The following is a 19035-nucleotide window of genomic DNA, read 5'->3' as shown; positions in this document are numbered from 1 at the left end:
AGCATTTCCTATACTAAAGGAGTCCATTTATGACCAACGCCAAAAATGACTCCTCTGACCCAGGGGTATGATGTACATATTCAGCTAGAAAAAGAAAAGATTATAGCCAACCAGCTGATCTCCTCAAAGCTATCAAAAAAAGCAAATTCATCTGGTCTGTAGAGGTCACTGGGAGCAAGAAGAAATGTGTGTGTGTGGAGGAGAGAAATTTATAGTTTAGAAAATAGGCTGTCTAATGATCCAGCTTCTCTCCCTTCACCAGGAGTTGCCCTATGGCAAAACAGCTATGTGGCATGAGCAGGAAAGGGAAGCGTTCCCATCTGCAGGGTGTAGGGAGCCACAAGAGACAGCTGCTGTGAGTCAGGCACACAGCACAGTGAGGAAGGAGATCAAACCAAGTGGGCTTTTGTTGTGTTTTTTAGTTAATTAGTAGACTGAATAACCGAACTTTTTTTTAAATTACCAACTGTTTGGCCTATGGCTTAGACTCATTACTAACTAGCTCTTACAATGTAACTCAACCCATTCCTGTTAATCTATGTTTTGCCACATGGCTTCGTGGCCTTACCGATTCTCTCACATCTTGTGTCTCCTGGCGGCGTCTTGGAGTGTCTCCTCTGACCCTGCCTTTTTTCTCTCTCTGTCTCTCGAATAACTGAACTGTTGAGGTCCACCCTCTCATCCTTTGTGGCTCAAAAACCGTGGTTTCCTAACCAGACATTTAAAGGGCTCGAATCTAACCCTGAAGGGCACAAACAGTAATGCTTTGGATTTATCAAGACCAAGGACACAGAATGAGACGATCCATGGAGAGCTGTGTCGGGCAGGAGAAGAGACATCTGTGTAGGGTTGACTCAGGGCTCCATGGGTTGCACATCCTGAGGGAATCTGTTCACACTCTCACCTCAGCTTTCTCATATATGAAATGGTAACAACAAAACTATCTACTTCAAGAAATCTTTTAGAGATTAATTAGTATACTATTTTAAGATCCTTAAGTTCCTAACACACAGTGAGTGCTTAATAAATGAAACATGCTGTCAATAGCACATAAGGGCAGAGAAGGGCACTGGATCCTGCATTAATTTCTCATTGGTCATCTAGTTTCATAATAATCAATTGTTTGGAGTCATAAATGTTGAAGAATTACGGAGTTGTTTGTTTTGTATTCTGATAGGCCAGATTTTGAGTGTTGGTCTCTGAGTGTGTATTGAACATCAAGTATTTTTACCTTACCTAAATGGATGAGCTTTACAAAAAACTGACTGAACTGAAAGCCATTCAGGAATTCAAGTCTTGAGTGGTATATGCATATCACAAGGTTGGTAAATGTGTATATATATATATATATATATATATATATATATATATATATATATCTCAACTGTTCTGGAAGTTGCCTGAGTATTCAACAATGCAGGGGCCTTCTGGCTCTCTGAAAAGTGCTCTCTTTCATTTCTAGGGTCTCAGTGCCTCATTTTCCAGATGCTTTGGAGAAATATATATATATGTATGTGTGTATATGTATGTATGTATGTATGTATGTATGTGTATATACATCATGCTAGATTGTTTTCTATTAACTTGCCACAAGCTAGTCATCTAAGAGGAGGGAACTTTAATTAAAAAATGACTCCATAAGATTCAGCTGTAGGGCATTTTCTTAATTAGTTATTGATGAGGGAGGGCCCAGCCCATGGTGGGTGGTGCCATCCTTAGACTGGTGGCCCTGAGTTTTTATAAGAAAGCAGGATGGACAAGCCATGTGGAGCAAGCCAGTAAGCAGCACCCCTCCGTGGCCTCTGCATCAGCTCCTTTCTCCAGGTGCATGCCCTGCTAGAATTCCTGACTTCCTTTGATGATGAACTGTGATGTGGAAGTGTAAGCTGAATAAACCCTTTCCTCCCCAGCCTGGTGTGTGTGTGTGTGTGTGTGTGTGTGTGTGTGTGTGTGTGTGTGTGTGTGTGTGTACATACATATAAACAAAACCATAAGCTTACTGTCTTAAACACACACTTATTATCTCAGTTTCTGTGGGTCAGGAGTTCAGGATGCTCAGCCCATGGCCTCACAGATCTGCAGTTCATAGGGCAAACACATTTCATTTCTCATTTGCAGTTTGCAGTCTTTCAAACTGTCAAGTAATTGGAGGATTTTGTTTCTCAGTGACTATAGGACTAAGGTCTTAATTACCTTACATGTTGTCTTCTTGGTTCAGGTCTTCTTTTATCTCATAGAGACCACTTGTCTTAGGGTTTTTATTGCTGTGAAGAGACACCATGACCATCGCAACTCTTATAAGTAAAAACATTTAATTGAGATGGCTCACTTACAGTTTCAGAGGTTCAGTCCTTTAGCATCATGATGGGGAGCATGGCAGCATGCAGCCAGATGTGGTGCTGGAGCTGAGAGTCTTATACCTTGACTCAGAGGCAACAGGAAGTCCACTGGCTGTCACACCGAGGGAAGCTTGAGCAAAAGAGACCTCAGATCCCACCCCCACAGTGACACACTTCCTCCAACAAGGCCACACCTAATAGTGCCACTCCCTTAGGGGGCCATTTTCTTTCCAGCCACCACACCACTTGCAGTTCCTTTCCTTAGAGACTTCTCAGGTAGATCACAGCCTGGATGTTGCCTTTCTCTGGTTCTGCAGAAGCACAGCTCTGACCCGCACCCCCTCCTAAATCCTCTAATCACGTCCCATATAACTTAACAGTCACAAGAGTGACCGTTTCTCCATCATTTCCCATAGGATGTTGTCTAAGTATGGGACATTTATCTCATCCCATTCACTCTGCTTCTCAACCTCCACAAGTGGGAATTACATAGAAGATTTACATAGTGGACCTACATAGAGCACATGCAGGGATGGGGAGGCGGAATACTGAGGATTTATATAGTGGAGCTATATAGCGCACACACACAGGGATGGGGAGGCGGAATACTGAGGAATACCTCTGAAGTGTGTGATAAAATGCGAGGGCAGTCATGGCTCAGATACTCAGGGATGCTGCCAACTGTGACAAAGGGGTCAGAGAAGGTATGGTGTTCTCGAGGGTCCTCCACACTGTTTAGTAAGGAAGATCAAAGGCACAGTCCAGCCTGCAGAAGAGCAGGACTTAAAGAGTCTCCTCCATGCCCTAAGTGAGAGCCGTCACTGATGTGAACCCTCTGGAACTCAGAAGGGCACAGAGATGTCTGATTTCAGTATATTCATGCACTTGGTGAAGTATCATCAGAAGATGGGATGAAAGGATTAAGTCAAGTAATATAATTACTTGGACGACTGAAACTCTCCTAATATAAAAGGAAAAATTATGTTTCCCTAGGTAGATTAGAGGGCCTGTGGCTGCAGGGTTGGCCATTCCTGTGGGCAGAAACTAGATGGTGACATGAATTCTTTGAGTAGATTGCCTGTGGTGCATGAATATTGTAGCCAATATCTTCTACATTTGTGTCAACTCTCTGTTCACAATCTTGGATAATTCTTGCATATTTATATGCTAATGCATTCATTATACATATGCACTGTTCCCCAGCATCTTGCCAAGTCTATCTATCCCCTCTTCTTACTTGAGAGATTCCCTACCAACATTGTTCAAAAGAAATGCAAAGCAAGAAAAACCATCATACACATAAGATGAAAGAAATAAAAAATTTAAAGACCACAAAAAAGCCACAACTTAGAAATTGCCTGTCAGTTTACTTACTACAAAATCTCCACAAGTCTTAAGCTCTTTTAGAATGATCAGTGTGAGAAGAAAAAACAAAAAAAAACAAAAAAATCCCTCCTTTCCTAAGCAAAGAAGCGAAATGCAAACACTTGTGTTAGCTTTCTTTTACTGTGACAGGTATGTGTCCAACTTACAAAGAGGGGTCTTTATTCACCAGTATGGAGAGTTCAATCTAACCTTCTTTTTTATTTTTATTTATTTATTTTTTTTGATGGGGGAGGTGCTGGGTATGGTGGCTCATGCCTTTAATCTCGGCACTCCAGAGGCATAGGCAGGAAGAGCTATGTGAGTTTGAGGTCAGGCTGGTCTACACAGTCAGGTCAGGTCCAGGCCAGCCAGAACGACAAAATGAGACCCTGTCTTGTTTAAAAAAGATTTATTTTATTTATGTCTGTGCTCATGTGTGTGTGTGTGTGTGTGTGTGTATCTCTGTGAGTGTGTGGATGAACATGTGTGTGTCTGAAGGAGCACCTGTGAAGACCGAAAGAGCTTATGAGATCCCTCGATCTGCAGTTACAGGCATTTGCATGCTGCCCAATGTCTTAGGGTTTTTCTTGCTGTGAAGAGACACCATGACCATGGCAACTTTATAAAGAAAACATTTAATTGAGGTGGCTCGCTTACAGTTGCAGAAGTTCAGTCCATTATCCTCATGGAGGGGAGCATGTTGGCTTGCAGGTACATGTAGTGCTGGTTACATCTTGGCTTTTAGGCAACAGGAAGTCTACTGAGATACTGGGTGGTATTATGAGCATAGGAAACCTCAAAGCCCACAGTGACATACTTCCTCCAACAAGGCCATACCCACTCCAACAAAGCCACACCTCCTAATAGTGCCACTCCTTATGAGATTATGAGGGTCAATTACATTCAAACTACCACACCCAATGTAGGCTCCAGGATGTTAACCATGGGCCTGTGGTAGTTTGGATGAGAGTGGCCCCCATAGTCTTTTATGTTTGAAAACTTGGTCTCCAATTGGTGGAACTGTTGGGGAAGGATTAGGAAGTATGGCCTTGTTGGAGGAGGTGTATTTCAAAAGCTGTTCCAGTCACCTGTCTCTGCTTCCTGATGTGAACTCTCAGCTACTGCTCTAGCACCACACCTGCCTGCTTGCTGCTGTGCTCACCACCATGGCGGGCATGGACTCCAACCCTCAGGAAATGTGAGCCTGCCCCACGGTAAACATTTTCTTTTATGAGTTGCCTTGGCCATGGTGTGTTATCATGACAATAGAAAAGTAACCGACATAGCCCTCATGATTGAGTAACAAGCAGTCTGAACTGTTGAATCATCTCTTTAGCACCAGTCTGTTGCTGTTGGGTCTGTGGTGAAGCAGCATGGTAGGAGGTGTGTGCTAAAGCAAAGCAAAAAAAAAAAAAAGAAAGAAAGGAAGTGCCGGCATACTAATGTCTCTTTCTAGGGCATGCCCCCGATGACTGGGAACTTCTAAGTAGTCCCACCTCTTGAAGTTCCAACCACCACCCTAGCAGTACCAAGCTGGGGACTTGGCCTTTGTGAGGACATTTCAGCACCAAATTGTAGCAGCAGAGAGGGAGAGTATGTGCCTTGGTTTAAAATCCTAAGCTTGTTCTCTGAAGAATGTTCTGGTTCGATCTCCTTTCCCTTAGATTAACCGTAGATGTGTAATGTGTAAACAATTACACACCAAAAGTTTGTGAAAATAACCCTCAGCTGCAGCACACGACAGGCCTATTAACAGCCTTTGAAGTTGGCCCAAACCCAAACCTGGTGAGATCTTGAGTCTTGAGTCAGCTCTGCAAGTCAGCGCTACATTTTGACCAGTGTCTGGAATGATCTCATTACACATTACACCGAGTCACTTGTTTTAGATTACAGACTCATAATATGTTGCTCAATTCCTTGACTTATCAACGGAAAACAAGGTTAAAATCGCACAGTACTTCTGATGAGTGGAAATGTACACTGGCTAGCCCAGTCGCCATCCCCAGTAGTCCTCCCACAGAGACACAGCTAGGGGCCAGAGCGCAGCACCCAGTAGGCAACATGGTGGCGCAGCAAGTGTCCTCCTGGAGTGACCAAGCTGAGGTCATCCAGATAAGCAAGGGTAATTCAGATGTCAGTCATCAAACAGTAGGGGTCTAAGAATCACCTGGGGAGCTTGCTAGAAGGCAGTCTGTTGGCCAATGAGGGGACAGAGTCAGGCAGTTTAGCTGCCAAGGTGACTCTGATAGGAGTGATTTGGGAAGACTGCTAGGAAATACTGAACTAAGAGAGAAAACTGTTCCTGGCTTCCAGAGAGGGGCTCTCTGCCCGCTGGAAAGAAGGGTGGGTTAGCTGTGGGTCCACGGGATGAACGAGGGGCCAGAACACAGGGCAGACGGTAACAGCAAAGAGACCACCGTGGCAGAACCAACCAACTTTGCACTTATAATTAGAGATGGAGAGTAGACAATGTATTCCTGTCTTCAGTTGGAGTCCTCTAGGGAAAGATGGGTTTAGAAACTACACTAGTCCCAGTGGCCAAACTCTATAAAATACAAGCAATAAGTACAGTGGTGCTGTCTCTATATTATTTTAATTATAATATGTGTAGGGAAACAGATTTCTTCATTTGAACCATGTACTATTTATTTATTAACCATTTAAAACACTATGCACTGACGTGTATGTAATGTACTCTGACCATATGTGATGGTTTGAATAGGAATGGCCTCCTTTGACTCATGTGTTTGATTACTTGGTCCATAGGGAGTTGCACTATTAGGAGGTGTGGCCTTGTTGAAGGAAGTACGTCACTGTGGGCGTGGGCTTTGAGGTCTCATACATGCTCAAGCTACACCCAGTGTCACAGTTCTCTTCTTGTTGCCTGCGGATCAAGATACAGAACTCTCAGCTCCTTCTCCAGCACCATGCCTGCCTGTATGCCAACATGACAATAATGTACTAAACCTTGGAAACTGTAAGCCGGCCCCAATTAAATGTTTTCTTTTATAAGAGTTGCTGTGGTCATGGTGTCTCTTCACAGCAACAGAAACTCTAACAAGACACCATATTTATCCCCTACTACCCTTTCTTATCCTCCCATAGTGAACCCCTCCTTCCCAATAAGTTCTCTTGTGTTCATGTGTATGTCTCTGTGTATGTGCCTATGTGTGCGTGTGCGTGTGCATGTGTGTGTGTGTGTGTGTGTGTGTGTGTGTGTGTGTGTTTAATTGGGGTTGATTGTATATGGGTGGAGGGTTGTTTGCTATAACATAGACAGCTTAACTTACTAGTGGCTACATCACTGACAAAATGATCAGCTGCCAATGCTACTCACTTAGGAGTGGGCCCTCAAGAGTTGCGTTCCTAGCCCATGATGAAATGTTTACGGGCCCAGTTTTGTGCAGCTAACCACAGCTACAGTGATTTCATGAGAGCAAAGGCCATGCCTAGAAGACAAAATTTCTCAGCACTATTCTCCAGCTCTTACATTCCACAGTGTTCCATGAGCCTTGTGTGTATGGGGGGTGGGTGGGGGTGGCTAGGTGTCCCATTTAGGGCTGAGCACTCAACAGTCACTAATTCTCAGCACTCTGGTTCTCTTTGCATTAACCACTGCCCACTGTGAGAACAAGCTTCCTTGACCAAGGCTGAGAGCCTTAATCCATGGATATAAACATAATATTTAGAAGGCAGCTTGATAATATGTCCACTTAGTAAAGCAACAGTTGTAGGTTTTCTTCTAGGTTTGTGTGTTTGCAGAAACTGGGAAGCTAGACGGGGGTGCGGGGGCGGGGGGCGGGCTTGGTTTGGGCAACAGTAGAATACATGCAATGTGAAGGTAGACAAGAATACGAATGGCGGAAAGGTCTAAGTGGAGATAAGAGAGAGGGAGTTATATTATACTATCCCAGAGGGCCTAGAAGGGACACTACCAGTGGCACAGGAATGAATCTAGATACACTGAGTTCTTTAGTCCATTCACTTTATTCTTCTAAGCCAATTCTATCTACACAGTTTCAGTCCTGTCCTCACATTCAGCTCCTCTCTGTGCCCAGTTTTCCTGTCCTCATAGTTTTAGTAAACTCTTATGCTTGTAATCTGATCTTCCTCCTCTGTCCCTTTGTCCTCCATCTATATCCTTTCTGGCTCTTTACCCCTGGCCCTGATAAACTCTACAAGAGATCCTCTGTCTTCCTCTCCTCTCTCTGGTCTTGTGGTTCTGTGTCCGATTTTTCACTCCAGTCCTTAGTGCACCTGGGTATGTAAAATGCACTATTGTCCTCAGTCAGTCTCTCTGTCATGCCCCTAGGCATGGAGTAAGGGGATGGTCTGAGCTTCATTTACACAAGAAACAAAGCTATGCATCTCCAGCCAGCTTGTCTCCTAGGCTCAGCAGGGGAGTTAGTTACCTAGAAGTTCAGCAGGTCTGAGGAGCTTGTCTATTTGCCAAATGATCTGGGAATATTTGGGCACACAAGAATTTCATAGCAGAAGACAGCTGAAATATTAAAAGCTGGATAACACCAAGCATTCATAAGTGGCTTGCCTTTTGACAGACCCTTGGCCAGTCAAAGTATAGCTTTAATACACAGCTGAATCTCTATAATATATTCTTGCGGCCCACAAGAAGGGAGTGGGTGTAGGTCAGCCAAAACTAATGTATGAGAAAGAAATATAGAAACATAGTACTTTGTAGGCTAATGAAAATATATAATTTAAGAAAAGCAAGGGCTAGAGAAAAGACTCAGTGGGCAAAGCATTTATATGCAAGTATGAGGATTGAGTTTCTATCCCCAAAACTCAACTCATGCAAAGCCAGATGCGTCTGTGTGTATCTGTAAAGCCAAGGCTCCTACGGTGGAGTGGGAGGTAGAGACAGAATTCCCAGGAGCTCACAGGCCAGCTAGGGGAATGCTAGTGTATGCTTCAGAGAGCAACAATGGGACTCTGTTTCACACAAGGAAGTGAGGACCAAGCTCTGAGGTTGACCCTGACTTCCACACCTGTGCAGTGGTGCATACACACACACACATACACACACATGCACGCACACATACATACATGCACGCACACACACACATACACACACATACACACGCGCACGCACGTGCACACACACATACACACATGCACGAGTGTGCGCGAACACACACGCATACACACATGCACACATGTACGCACACACACATACACACACGCACTCACGTGCGCACACACATACACACATGCACAAGTGTGTGCGCACATACACACACACATGCACGCACACATACACACATGCGTGCACACACACATACACACACGCACGCATGTGCACACACACACATACACACATGCATGAGTGTGCACGAGCACACACGCACGCACGTGCACACACACACATACACACACGCACAATTGTGTGCGCACATACACACACACATGCACGCACACATACATACATGCACACACAAACACACACACACACACACAGTGAGAACAGAAATACCCTGCATGGGTGGATAATTCTGTTCCTGAAACTGCATGCTATTAAAGGAATATCCTAGAGCTATACGTGACCAATCTTTCTGAGTTGTTGACCAGGGAGCCCCCAGGAGCCCCCAAAACAATATGGGCTATTACCATTGCTCTAGGCTGTGCCCCAGGCCTCGATAACAAGACCCTCGTGCTGAAGATGCCATACACTGTTGTTTCCGAACACAGAAAACTTAAGCGAAACTGAGCTGGAAGCTTCCTCCCTGCCGGCTAGCTTTCATGCTGCTGGAAGGGACTATGCAGGCTGCCGGGGCAGAAGAGTCATCGGTTGTCTTAGCCAGTTGGCAACACTGCAAGGTCAATACTGACCTGCCAAGCCTAATGTGCCCACTGGTACAATAGTGGCCTTGCAGTCATGGGGGTAAGTGGCTGCTTTCTGATTAGATTTGAGATCTGCTTAATGGGAGGGAATTCATGCCTAGAACTGCAAACCAGGTCAAAAGCCCATGGGCCGGGAGGTCATAAACAGACCCTGGGGGCGGGGGAGGGCCTGCGGGGGGGGGGGGGGGCGGGTAGATACTACTGGTTGTTTATTGGCTATTTATTTTTTAGACCAGGTCCCACTGGGTAGGTAGCCTAGGTTAGGCTGGCCTCTAATTCAGCCTCCTGAGTGTTGGGATTTCTGGAGTGGCCACCTTACCCAGTTTCTGGTGCCACTTTAAGTAGAAAGAATAGGTGGTGTTTCCCCTGCTTGCTGGTGATTAAATGCTCCTAGGCTCCCATGGAGAACAGGAGGCAGAGTAAGAGCTGTGGCTTCTACGTCCCAGTGATGTGTGGTGGAAGCAGATTAGTGCAGCAGAGAATAAGGGTAACGTTTAAGCAGTTTGACCTTCAACAACTTATTTACCTTCTCTGAATTTCAAATTTCTCATCAGTAAACTTGACATAACATTACCTGCCTCACAGGGCTGTTCAGTGAGATAGTTTTTAAAATCTGCCTGGCACATAGGTACTCATCAGTAAGTATACCATCTCGAGGATAAGTAGGAAAAAAAAAAAAGCTCAAGAAAATGAGAACTTAGCATATGGAACCCATACTGAAGTTGGGATCTGATTTTAATTAATGAGTTGAATATTGGAATTTTTAACTTGTGGGTTGCTTGGCAACCCAAACTAACTCAATAGCCTGGCATCATACCAGTTGTTGTCTTAATCAAAGCAGTAATTAAATATTCTTAAGCTCAAGGTTGTAGGCCAAGGATTCCCCTGTGAATTTGGCGTTGGTCCAGCTGCTTTGGGAAAAAAGAAAAGATTCCCCAACTCCTCAGTGTATTTGTGCTGAAGTATCTCTGAGGTTGGGCTCTTTCCTGCGTCTGAGTCTCTAGAGCACCCAGAAGGTATTTCAACATCCCAGGTTAGGGAGGAATAGCCCAGCATATTCAACCAACACCCACTGAGTGCCAGGGCTCAGGAACACGGTAACATCCATCTCTTGCCCTCCTGCCCTTTAGAATTTCAGAGCCTAGGGGAAGAACCAGTCAGCGTTAAATAATACAGCAAATGGTTTCATGAGTGGCTGGCTGTGTCTCCAGAAGTAGACTGTTTTGAACTGAGCAGTACAAGCAGATAGAGAGGCTCTTAAACATCCATTGAGAGCTGTTTTTAGTTTCCTGGCAAACCTGTTGCCCAACATTTTCACATTACCTGATCCAAAGCTTTGAGTCCTGGCCAGAGTGAAACTGGGTAGAGGGGTACCTGGGCATCCATGCTGCAGGATGTGACTAACTACCCTTTCACCGGCAGCCAGGGACTTGAACAGCCTGTGCCCAGCTCCTCAGGGATTTCACCAAACTGTGAAATCCCTGCTCCCCAGGACTCCACCAGGCTGTGCCCAGCTCCCCATGACTCTACCAGGCAGTACCCAGCTTCCCATGTTTGGCATAATGACTTAGATTCTGCCTCCCTTGGGCAGTGAGATAATAAATGTGACTGCTCTAAGCAGCTAAGTACAGTTCTGGGCTAATCTTCATCAGTGTGCCACCAGAGGTGTGCTGCCTGCCTCTGAGTACGCTTTTATCATCTTATGCATCTTATTCCTTCATAATTCACAGTCTTAAAGATTTAGGAGGAAAACTGGATAAACTTGGAGTGCTGTGTTAGTTTGCTAGACTTTGTCTCCATTTGTAGCTCAGTGGGCAAGATCGGTTACTGCTGGGGGAAGATGTTCATGGTGCTGCATGGGCATCTCAGCAGATATTTACAAACAAAAATGCCAAGGCCTGAGGGTCTATGAGGCAGGCAGCTGGTGGATGAATCATGTTCAGCCCTCAGAGCGATCGTGACACATGGCAGAGGCCCTTTCCTGCCCATCACCTGCTCCTGTCAGTTCTTCCTCTTCTAATAAAGTACATCTGTTGTGGTGACTGAATACAAACACACCAAGCTGGGTGTGGAGTAATTCAATCAGGGCAAGTCCACATGCTTGGCGGTACTGTGTCCAGGATGGAGAGAAGACCTGGTAGCAACTTGAGTGTAACAGAAGTAGGCCGGAAGCACAGTTCCTCCTAAAACCGTCCTGGATCACACTTCTGGAGCATAGAGGCCCCAACATACCCTCCAAATCAAGCATTTTAAGGGGACGATTCCCCTGTGCTCCCTTCTGAATCATTGTAAACGTTTTATGTGGCCTTTCTCTTAGCAGTATCATCTTAACATTTCACTGAGGATTATAAATTTTTAAGGGAGTTCAAACCAAAGTTCAGAGACCTACTAGCAATTCTTTTCATATTGGTTTTTGTGGCTGTGTTGGGTATCCTGAAGAATTGATTGGTTAAAATGCCCCAGTTTTGAAAGTAAAACAGCAGGAGTGACATTTGCAGGCTGGTATTTGCAGTTCTCACTCATCCTTGCATTTTTAAGAGCCGTTCTTTGTTATGAGAGTCTAGTAGTATAGAATTTTGTGTGTTGTTTTTTTGAGAGCAGAAAGTGAGCATGCTCAGAATGCTAGTCTGCTTGAATTGTGTGTCTCACAGATTGACTGGAATTAGGGATCTGCAAGATGTTTGAAACGTCTTTTAAAACAAGTAAACATCACAGTAGCACTCTAAGTTGCATAACTAAGCCTTTTGTCCCTTCCCTCCTCTTCCCTTTCCTCTTTCTGATTCATCTGGCAGGGCTCTTATTACTTGAGAAAAGGTTCACGAATGAGGAGCCTTCATTTCAGTCTCTGCTTCTGTGAGTGATGACCTGTGCCTTCCCACTCAGTATGACATGTTCACTTCTGTGTGTGGAGTTTTATTTTTTTTTTTTGAGACACTGCTGTGATACATGGTACTTTAACAGGTGTCCTGGAAGACAGTAAATACAGCATCCACATTCAAGGTCTTTGCATGTTAGTGTTCTTTACATCTCAACCTAAAGAACACTTCACAGTGAAACCATTAGTGGTGAGGAAGTGGTGTGGGGAAAAATGTATTGACCCTGGACCTCTGCCATCATGCCCAGTTGTAGATCAATTTCTAAACAGTCTTATTAAATAAGAAACACAGGGCCAAATACAGAGGTAATAGCCAAAGAGATCAGAGAATTAGCAAAGAGCCATGACTACCTTATCTTACCACCTCGATGCTGTCACTTCCCCAGAGGAGTTTCTTCCTGTCTAACTTGTGTTTTTATTGCCTTCCTGTTCTGCCTTCTCATTGGCTCTAAGCCCAGCCACATGACTTCCTTGTCACTGCCTGTCTATACAGACCTCCAGGTCTCTATGGTTGATACTGGGATTAAAGGCTCGTGTCACCACGCTTGGCTGTGTCCTTGACCACACAGAGACTCTGCTTGCCATGTAATCAGATTAAGGGCGTGTGCTACCACTGCCTGATTCCTGTTTATGGCTGTGTGCCCTCTGATCTCCAGGCAAACTTTATTTATTAACATACAAATAAAATCACATTTCAGCACAATTAAAATATCATCACACCCAGCATTTTTACCACATTGTGGCAGGGTCCTGTGCTGTTGTATTCTTCGGGAGAGGCGGCCAAGTAGGCGCAGAGTCAACGTCACAGACTCTGGGAGAATTCTGAAACAACAAGCTCGGTTTATTCAGGAAAAGGCAAGCCTTATATACCCTCCACTTCATCCTGGGGGAAGGTCTGATGAATATGCATCTGCTGGTATGACATGGCTGCCTCTCATTGGTCCAACTCAGCTCCAGATTATGTCTCAGCTGCTGTTGCTGAGGCCCTTAGGCAGACCCAGGTTGGCTCTCAGAAAGTATCTTATTACTGGTTTGGGCCACCTGACCCTCAGGCCTGTTAGGGATGAGTCATCCCACACCACATGGTTGAAAGAGTAGAGAATATATGCGCAGAGGTGCAGAGCCAATAATATTGTTGACCATCTGGTAAATATTTAAGTAACAGGAATTAATAAGTATGTTTATTTATATGGATTTGATATTAACCTGAACCACTGATATAGAAAATTATGCTATACTATACTATATAATTTCTTAAATTATCTGAATCTAACTTATTAAACATTTTCACAGACTATTATGTATTACGTAAGATCTGTCTCCTGGCCATGTGTTTCCTGATTTATTTAAGGTCCTTATAAAGTCAAGTTTAAACCTTCTTCCATGAAAGACCATGTGACTGGATCCAGCACATGGGCACTGGTGCTGAAGCCCTGCTCTGCTTTGACCATTGTGTAGCTTGGGTATATTCCTGGCTCCTCTGAGCCCCCATTTTCATCTATAAAGTGTAAAAATACTGTAGCATCAGACAGTGTCCCTCAAGAGAGGAGGAGCTTGGAAGGTCCACGGGTTCATCATAATTACATGGAGAACTTGTTCAAAATACACATCCCTGGGAACTGCCCTTAGTGATCCTTATTTCATATATGTAATATGGGGACAGTCTGTGGCTCTCCATTCTTAGTCATCATGTCATGTGATTCTGAGTTACACTGTACCACTGCTGTAGAGACGAGCAGACTTTAAAGGATTCAGTTACCCTGTGTCCTGGTTTTCTCTCTGTTGCTGTGACTGAAACTAATTTGGGGACGAAAGGGTTGATTGCATCTTACAGATCAGTGTCTGTCATTGAGGGGAGTCAGGTCCGGAGCTCACGGCAGGAATCGGGAGGCAGGAGCTGAAGCAGAGACCATGGAGGAACGTGGTACTGACTTGCTCTCCATGACTTACTGAGTTTGCTTTCTCATATACCTTCAGACCAGCAGCCCAGGGCTGGCACCATCCACGGTGGGCGGGGCCCTTCTGCATCAATCATTAACCAAGAAAATGCCCCACAAATTTGCCTTCCACAGTCTGAGGGAGGCAGTTACTCAACTGAGGTTCCTTCTCAGGTGACTCTAGTTTGTGTCAAAAATTAACCTGCACACCCTGAAAAAGAAATAGCTAGCCAGGGCCGGAGAGGTGGCCCAGTGGTTAAGAGTACTGTCTGTTCAATTCTCAGTACCCACATGGGAGTTCACAACTGTCTGCAATTCCAGTCACATGGATATAGATGCAGGCAAAACACCAATGCACATGAAAGAAAAATACATGAATAAAAAAAGAAATAGCTAACTAATTCTAGTAAATATGCTTTTATTAGAATTTTAATTAATATTTGTGCCTGAAACATCCTGATTTCATAACAATAGGAAGTCAATTTGCATAAGCAGTGCTGTTGATTCATTAAGTAAAGCACAATTCATTCTTTTTGCTGAATTAGATCCTCTGTCCCTTTTCTCTTACACAGGAAATAGCACAGTCTTTGAGGACTCGGCCTAAATCGGGAGCCCAGATGAGCTTAAAGACACTGGTGCTGAATCTGTAGATTTTCGGCTCCATGCCCACTAAGCCCCTGGTCATGCCAGCTCCGGCGTGCCCTGGCCCGTGAGGAGTGAGCAGCAGTGGGTGATGGGAAAGTGAAGGACTCCGGTGCTGGCTTCAGTGCATCTAAAGTAGACTGATAAAGGAAGCTGATGGTCCAGCCATGGAAAAGAACTCAAGTTTGTGGAAGAGCCTGGTGGGTGAACACCCAGTCTGCACAGCCTGGAAGGAGGAGGCGGAAGGCGCCATCTACCAACTCGCCAGTATCTTGTTTGTAGTAGGTTTTATGGGCGGCAGTGGGTTCTTCGGGCTCCTGTACGTCTTCAGCTTGCTGGGTCTGGGGTTCCTGTGCTCCGCAGTCTGGGCATGGGTAGACGTCTGCGCTGCTGACATATTCTCCTGGAATTTTGTGCTGTTTGTCATCTGCTTCATGCAGTTTATTCACATTGCCTATCAAGTTCACAGCATCACGTTTGCCCGAGAGTTCCAGGTGCTGTACAGCTCCCTTTTCAAGCCCCTCGGGATCCCTGTGCCCGTCTTCAGAACAATCGCTCTGAGCTCTGAAGTGGTTTCTCTGGAAAAGGAGCACTGTTATGCCATGCAAGGCAAAACCTCCATTGACAGACTCTCCATGCTTGTGTCGGGAAGGTTTGTACCCTCGGCTGCCTGTCTCTCCCCTGAGGAGTTGTCCTTGTTTGTATTTTCCATCTTGGTGCAGCATAGGCCTGGGTGGCACTTAGCAGCCTGAGACTTGGAGAAATCTTTGAGACAGGAATCATAGGTGTGGACATTTAGAAGACAGGGTATTGTTTACTTGAATCAGGAAATAATCTGGAGTCTTACTCTTTCCTCTTAGAAAAAAAGTCCCCAGGTCTTAAAATGATGCATGAATTCAGTTCTGTGGATTCAGTACCTGCATTGTAGCTAGTCACTGGATGTCAAGGAGGAGGAGGCAGCTTGAATGGACACAACCTTCATTGGTACACAAAGGATTTTAGGTAGACTCTTCTGGCATTCTGTTTCATGCCTGGGAACTTCTAATTTTATATTATCAAATTTATTTAGTAAATTCTGTCATTTGCCCCCCTCGTGTGAAGTAGGAGTGAGGACTTCATGAGTATGTGTACGTATGTATAGACTCTAAACTTGGAGCAGTTTGAGGGGGCAAACACTAATATGTTTTTTATGGAATTGATAAGATTAAACCTGTAACTCACAGAGCTGCGTGTAGCAGATCTCCACCGTGCTCTTAAATGCCCTCCCACATAATCAGAAAATCTGACTGAGTATATTCAAGTCTTGTGCCAAAGCACAATATACACATGGACTGGACTCACCTCATCCATGTGTAACCTGATGACGTTTTGGCAAATTTCACTGACTGCTATTCCAGATGTTTAAGGGAGGAGTATCCGTGCACAAATCTCATAGGGTAACTAAGGTAGTACATGAATTCAATATTTTGTTCTTCAAAATTCAACAGGGAAGAAGTCACCAGAGGCCGGAAGGATATTCCCCCACAACACACCCCCAAATGTGTTCATACTTCCTTCTCCCTCACAGAAGATGTTCTTGTGTCTTGCTAGGATCAGAGTGACAGTTGATGGCGAATTCCTGCATTACATCCTCCCCTTTCAGTTCCTGGATTCTCCGGAGTGGGATTCACTGAGACCCACAGAGGAAGGCATTTTTCAGGTAAGGGCCAAACAGGCTGCATGGTTAACACCCCAGTCTTCTGAACAGATGAATCTCAGTCCTGAAGCAGCAGGCATACCAACAGAGCAGCACACAGTGCAGCTTTAATTTATATTTGACTTTGGGATGCAGTTTGTTTCATGCATGCTTCCCAGTTCTGAGTCCTGCTGACTGACGTTGCGGTCACAGAGAGAACAGGGCCAGACGTGGCAGGAAGGAGTCAGTGAATTCTCTCTGGACTTCCTGTGCTGAGCCTCCCATCTGGGGGTTAATATGGAATAACTAAGATCTGACTTTGAACACTGTTGGCGGGTGTGATAGTTTAGAAAACGCCAAGAGAAGAAACTGCACTTACTACAAAAGAAATGGATTTTGAAATTCAAGATGCCGATGGGCTTCAGTTTTCTCTAAACTTGCTGTCACTTCTGGCCGTCATGTAGAGGTGGTGTGAGACAGTCATTTCAGTTGGTTCCATTTATTATGCTATTCTGTTTTCTATAAGTCAAAACACACATGTGTATGCAAATTCATGTAAATGTGCAAAGGTGGTATTTGTAAATTCCATATTGTAGTAATTAAACCAAGTTAGGGTTAAATGCCCGCAATCTTCATATTTAGGTGTCTTTCTCTGCTATCAGCCAGCTTTACTCTTTCATTTTCTTTTTTTTTTCTACAATGTTCCGCCTGCCTGTATGCCTGCAGGCCAGAAGAGGGCACCAGACCTCATTACTGATGGTTGTGAGCCACCATGTGGTTGCTGGGAATTGAACTCAGGACCTCTGGAAGAGCAGCCAGTGCTCTTAACCTCTAAGCTATCTCTCCAGCCCCCTACTCTTTCATTTTAATATCAAGTAGCTTTGCAAAATGCAAGACATAATCAAGAGGAGCACTGAGATTAGATAAGTAAATTATGTTGTTTATTTTATTATTTAGTATCTTAAGCTTTTACAATATTTTTAACATAAGAGGATAACAAGAAATTCAGTTAAAATTTGGGGCAGAAGAATGTGATTGAAGGAGCTGGAGAGATGGCTCAGTGGTTAAGAGCACTGGCTGCTCTTGCAGAGACATGGGTTCAGTTCCCATGCCACCCACATGGCAGCTGGTACCACCTGTAACTCCAGTTCCAGGGTATCTGGCACCCTCTTCTGGCCTCTGTGGGCACTGCACACATGTGGTGTACATACATACATGGAGGCCAAACACTCAAACACACAAAAATAAATCTTTAATAACTGTGTTTGAATTTCTTGCTTCCTAGTTTGTTTTATGTGTCTTCGTGTTTTTAGGTGACCCTCACAGCAGAAACCGATTGTCGGTATGTGTCTTGGAGGAGAAAAAAATTGTACCTGCTCTTCGCGCAGCACCGCTACATCTCCCGCCTCTTTTCCATCTTGATTGGCAGTGACATTGCAGATAAACTCTATGCCTTGAACGACAGGGTATATACAGGGAAAAAACATCACTATGACATTCGGTTACCCAACTACTATCAAATGTCAAGTCCAGACTTGTCCAGATCACCCCTGACGGAACAGTTTCGGAATTCCAGACAACACTGTAACCAATGACATCACAACCTGAAGCTGTATGACGACTATGAAACAGACTTCATCATTCCCCGGACAAGTCAGCACACTGATATTTTTATAACTTAAATTCAGAGTCTAGATGCCATTGCCAGCTGTTTGATTCAATTTAACTTCTGCTTTGCAAATAAAACTCACAAATTTTCCTGTATTCCTTGCTGTTATGATGGGATAGGAAGATGAATAATGACAGGCAGCTTGCCCTTTTTCTGCATCAGAACTGGGAGAATGTAATTTCGCATTCTCCAGTATTTTCTCAAACATGCTGTCTTGTGCTGTTAGCCCAGGAGAAGCAGTTAGCAAATGATCTCAACATGCGAGCAGGTTGCTACCGTCCACAGACCCATTTCTAGAATCTGCTTTTTTTTTTTTTTTTTTGCGACAATCTTTGACAAATGTAAGTTCCACTGTTGGTGTGGGAAGCAGTTATTTCTTTTACATGTGAAGCTCTTTGATGTGACTAAAAAGTAGAATAAATATGAGAAATGATAACACGCCGATTTGAAGGCTGCTTTCTTGCTACAAACAAGTCCCGTGCTTACGCTTTACAGTGACCATTAAAAGAGGCGACTCTTAGAAAGCAAAATTGCACATGAGTCGCTGAGTGAAAAGAACACCCACAAACAGATGGCAGAGTGCATGTCCTTTGAGCTCCGTGTGCTCAGCTGCTGAGCCAGCCATTTGCCTTTGGGGGAGGCAGGGTGGGGCGGTCACAGTGAGTTCTCAGCTC

The 19035-nt window shown here is 44.5% G+C and overlaps 1 protein-coding gene across 1 annotated transcript in view; it reads left to right on the top strand.

Annotated features, from left to right (window-relative positions):
* Nucleotides 1-18799, top strand: part of Popdc3 (popeye domain containing 3) — a 31928-nt gene extending 13129 nt beyond the window's left edge. Inside the window, exons 2-4 of the mRNA XM_052751409.1 lie at nucleotides 14948-15669; nucleotides 16608-16716; nucleotides 18006-18799. Of these exons, the coding sequence (XP_052607369.1) occupies nucleotides 15185-15669; nucleotides 16608-16716; nucleotides 18006-18287 (876 nt within the window). The 5' untranslated portion in view covers nucleotides 14948-15184 and the 3' untranslated portion in view covers nucleotides 18288-18799. The remainder of the gene's footprint in view (nucleotides 1-14947; nucleotides 15670-16607; nucleotides 16717-18005) is intronic.
* The last annotated feature ends 236 nt before the right edge of the window (nucleotides 18800-19035 follow it).

This window comes from Peromyscus californicus, unplaced genomic scaffold (genome assembly GCF_007827085.1).
Source record: "Peromyscus californicus insignis strain IS unplaced genomic scaffold, ASM782708v3 Scaffold_22__1_contigs__length_63687245, whole genome shotgun sequence".
NCBI classification, from domain to species: domain Eukaryota; kingdom Metazoa; phylum Chordata; class Mammalia; order Rodentia; family Cricetidae; genus Peromyscus; species Peromyscus californicus.
This window is presented reverse-complemented; position numbering and strand designations above follow the sequence as displayed.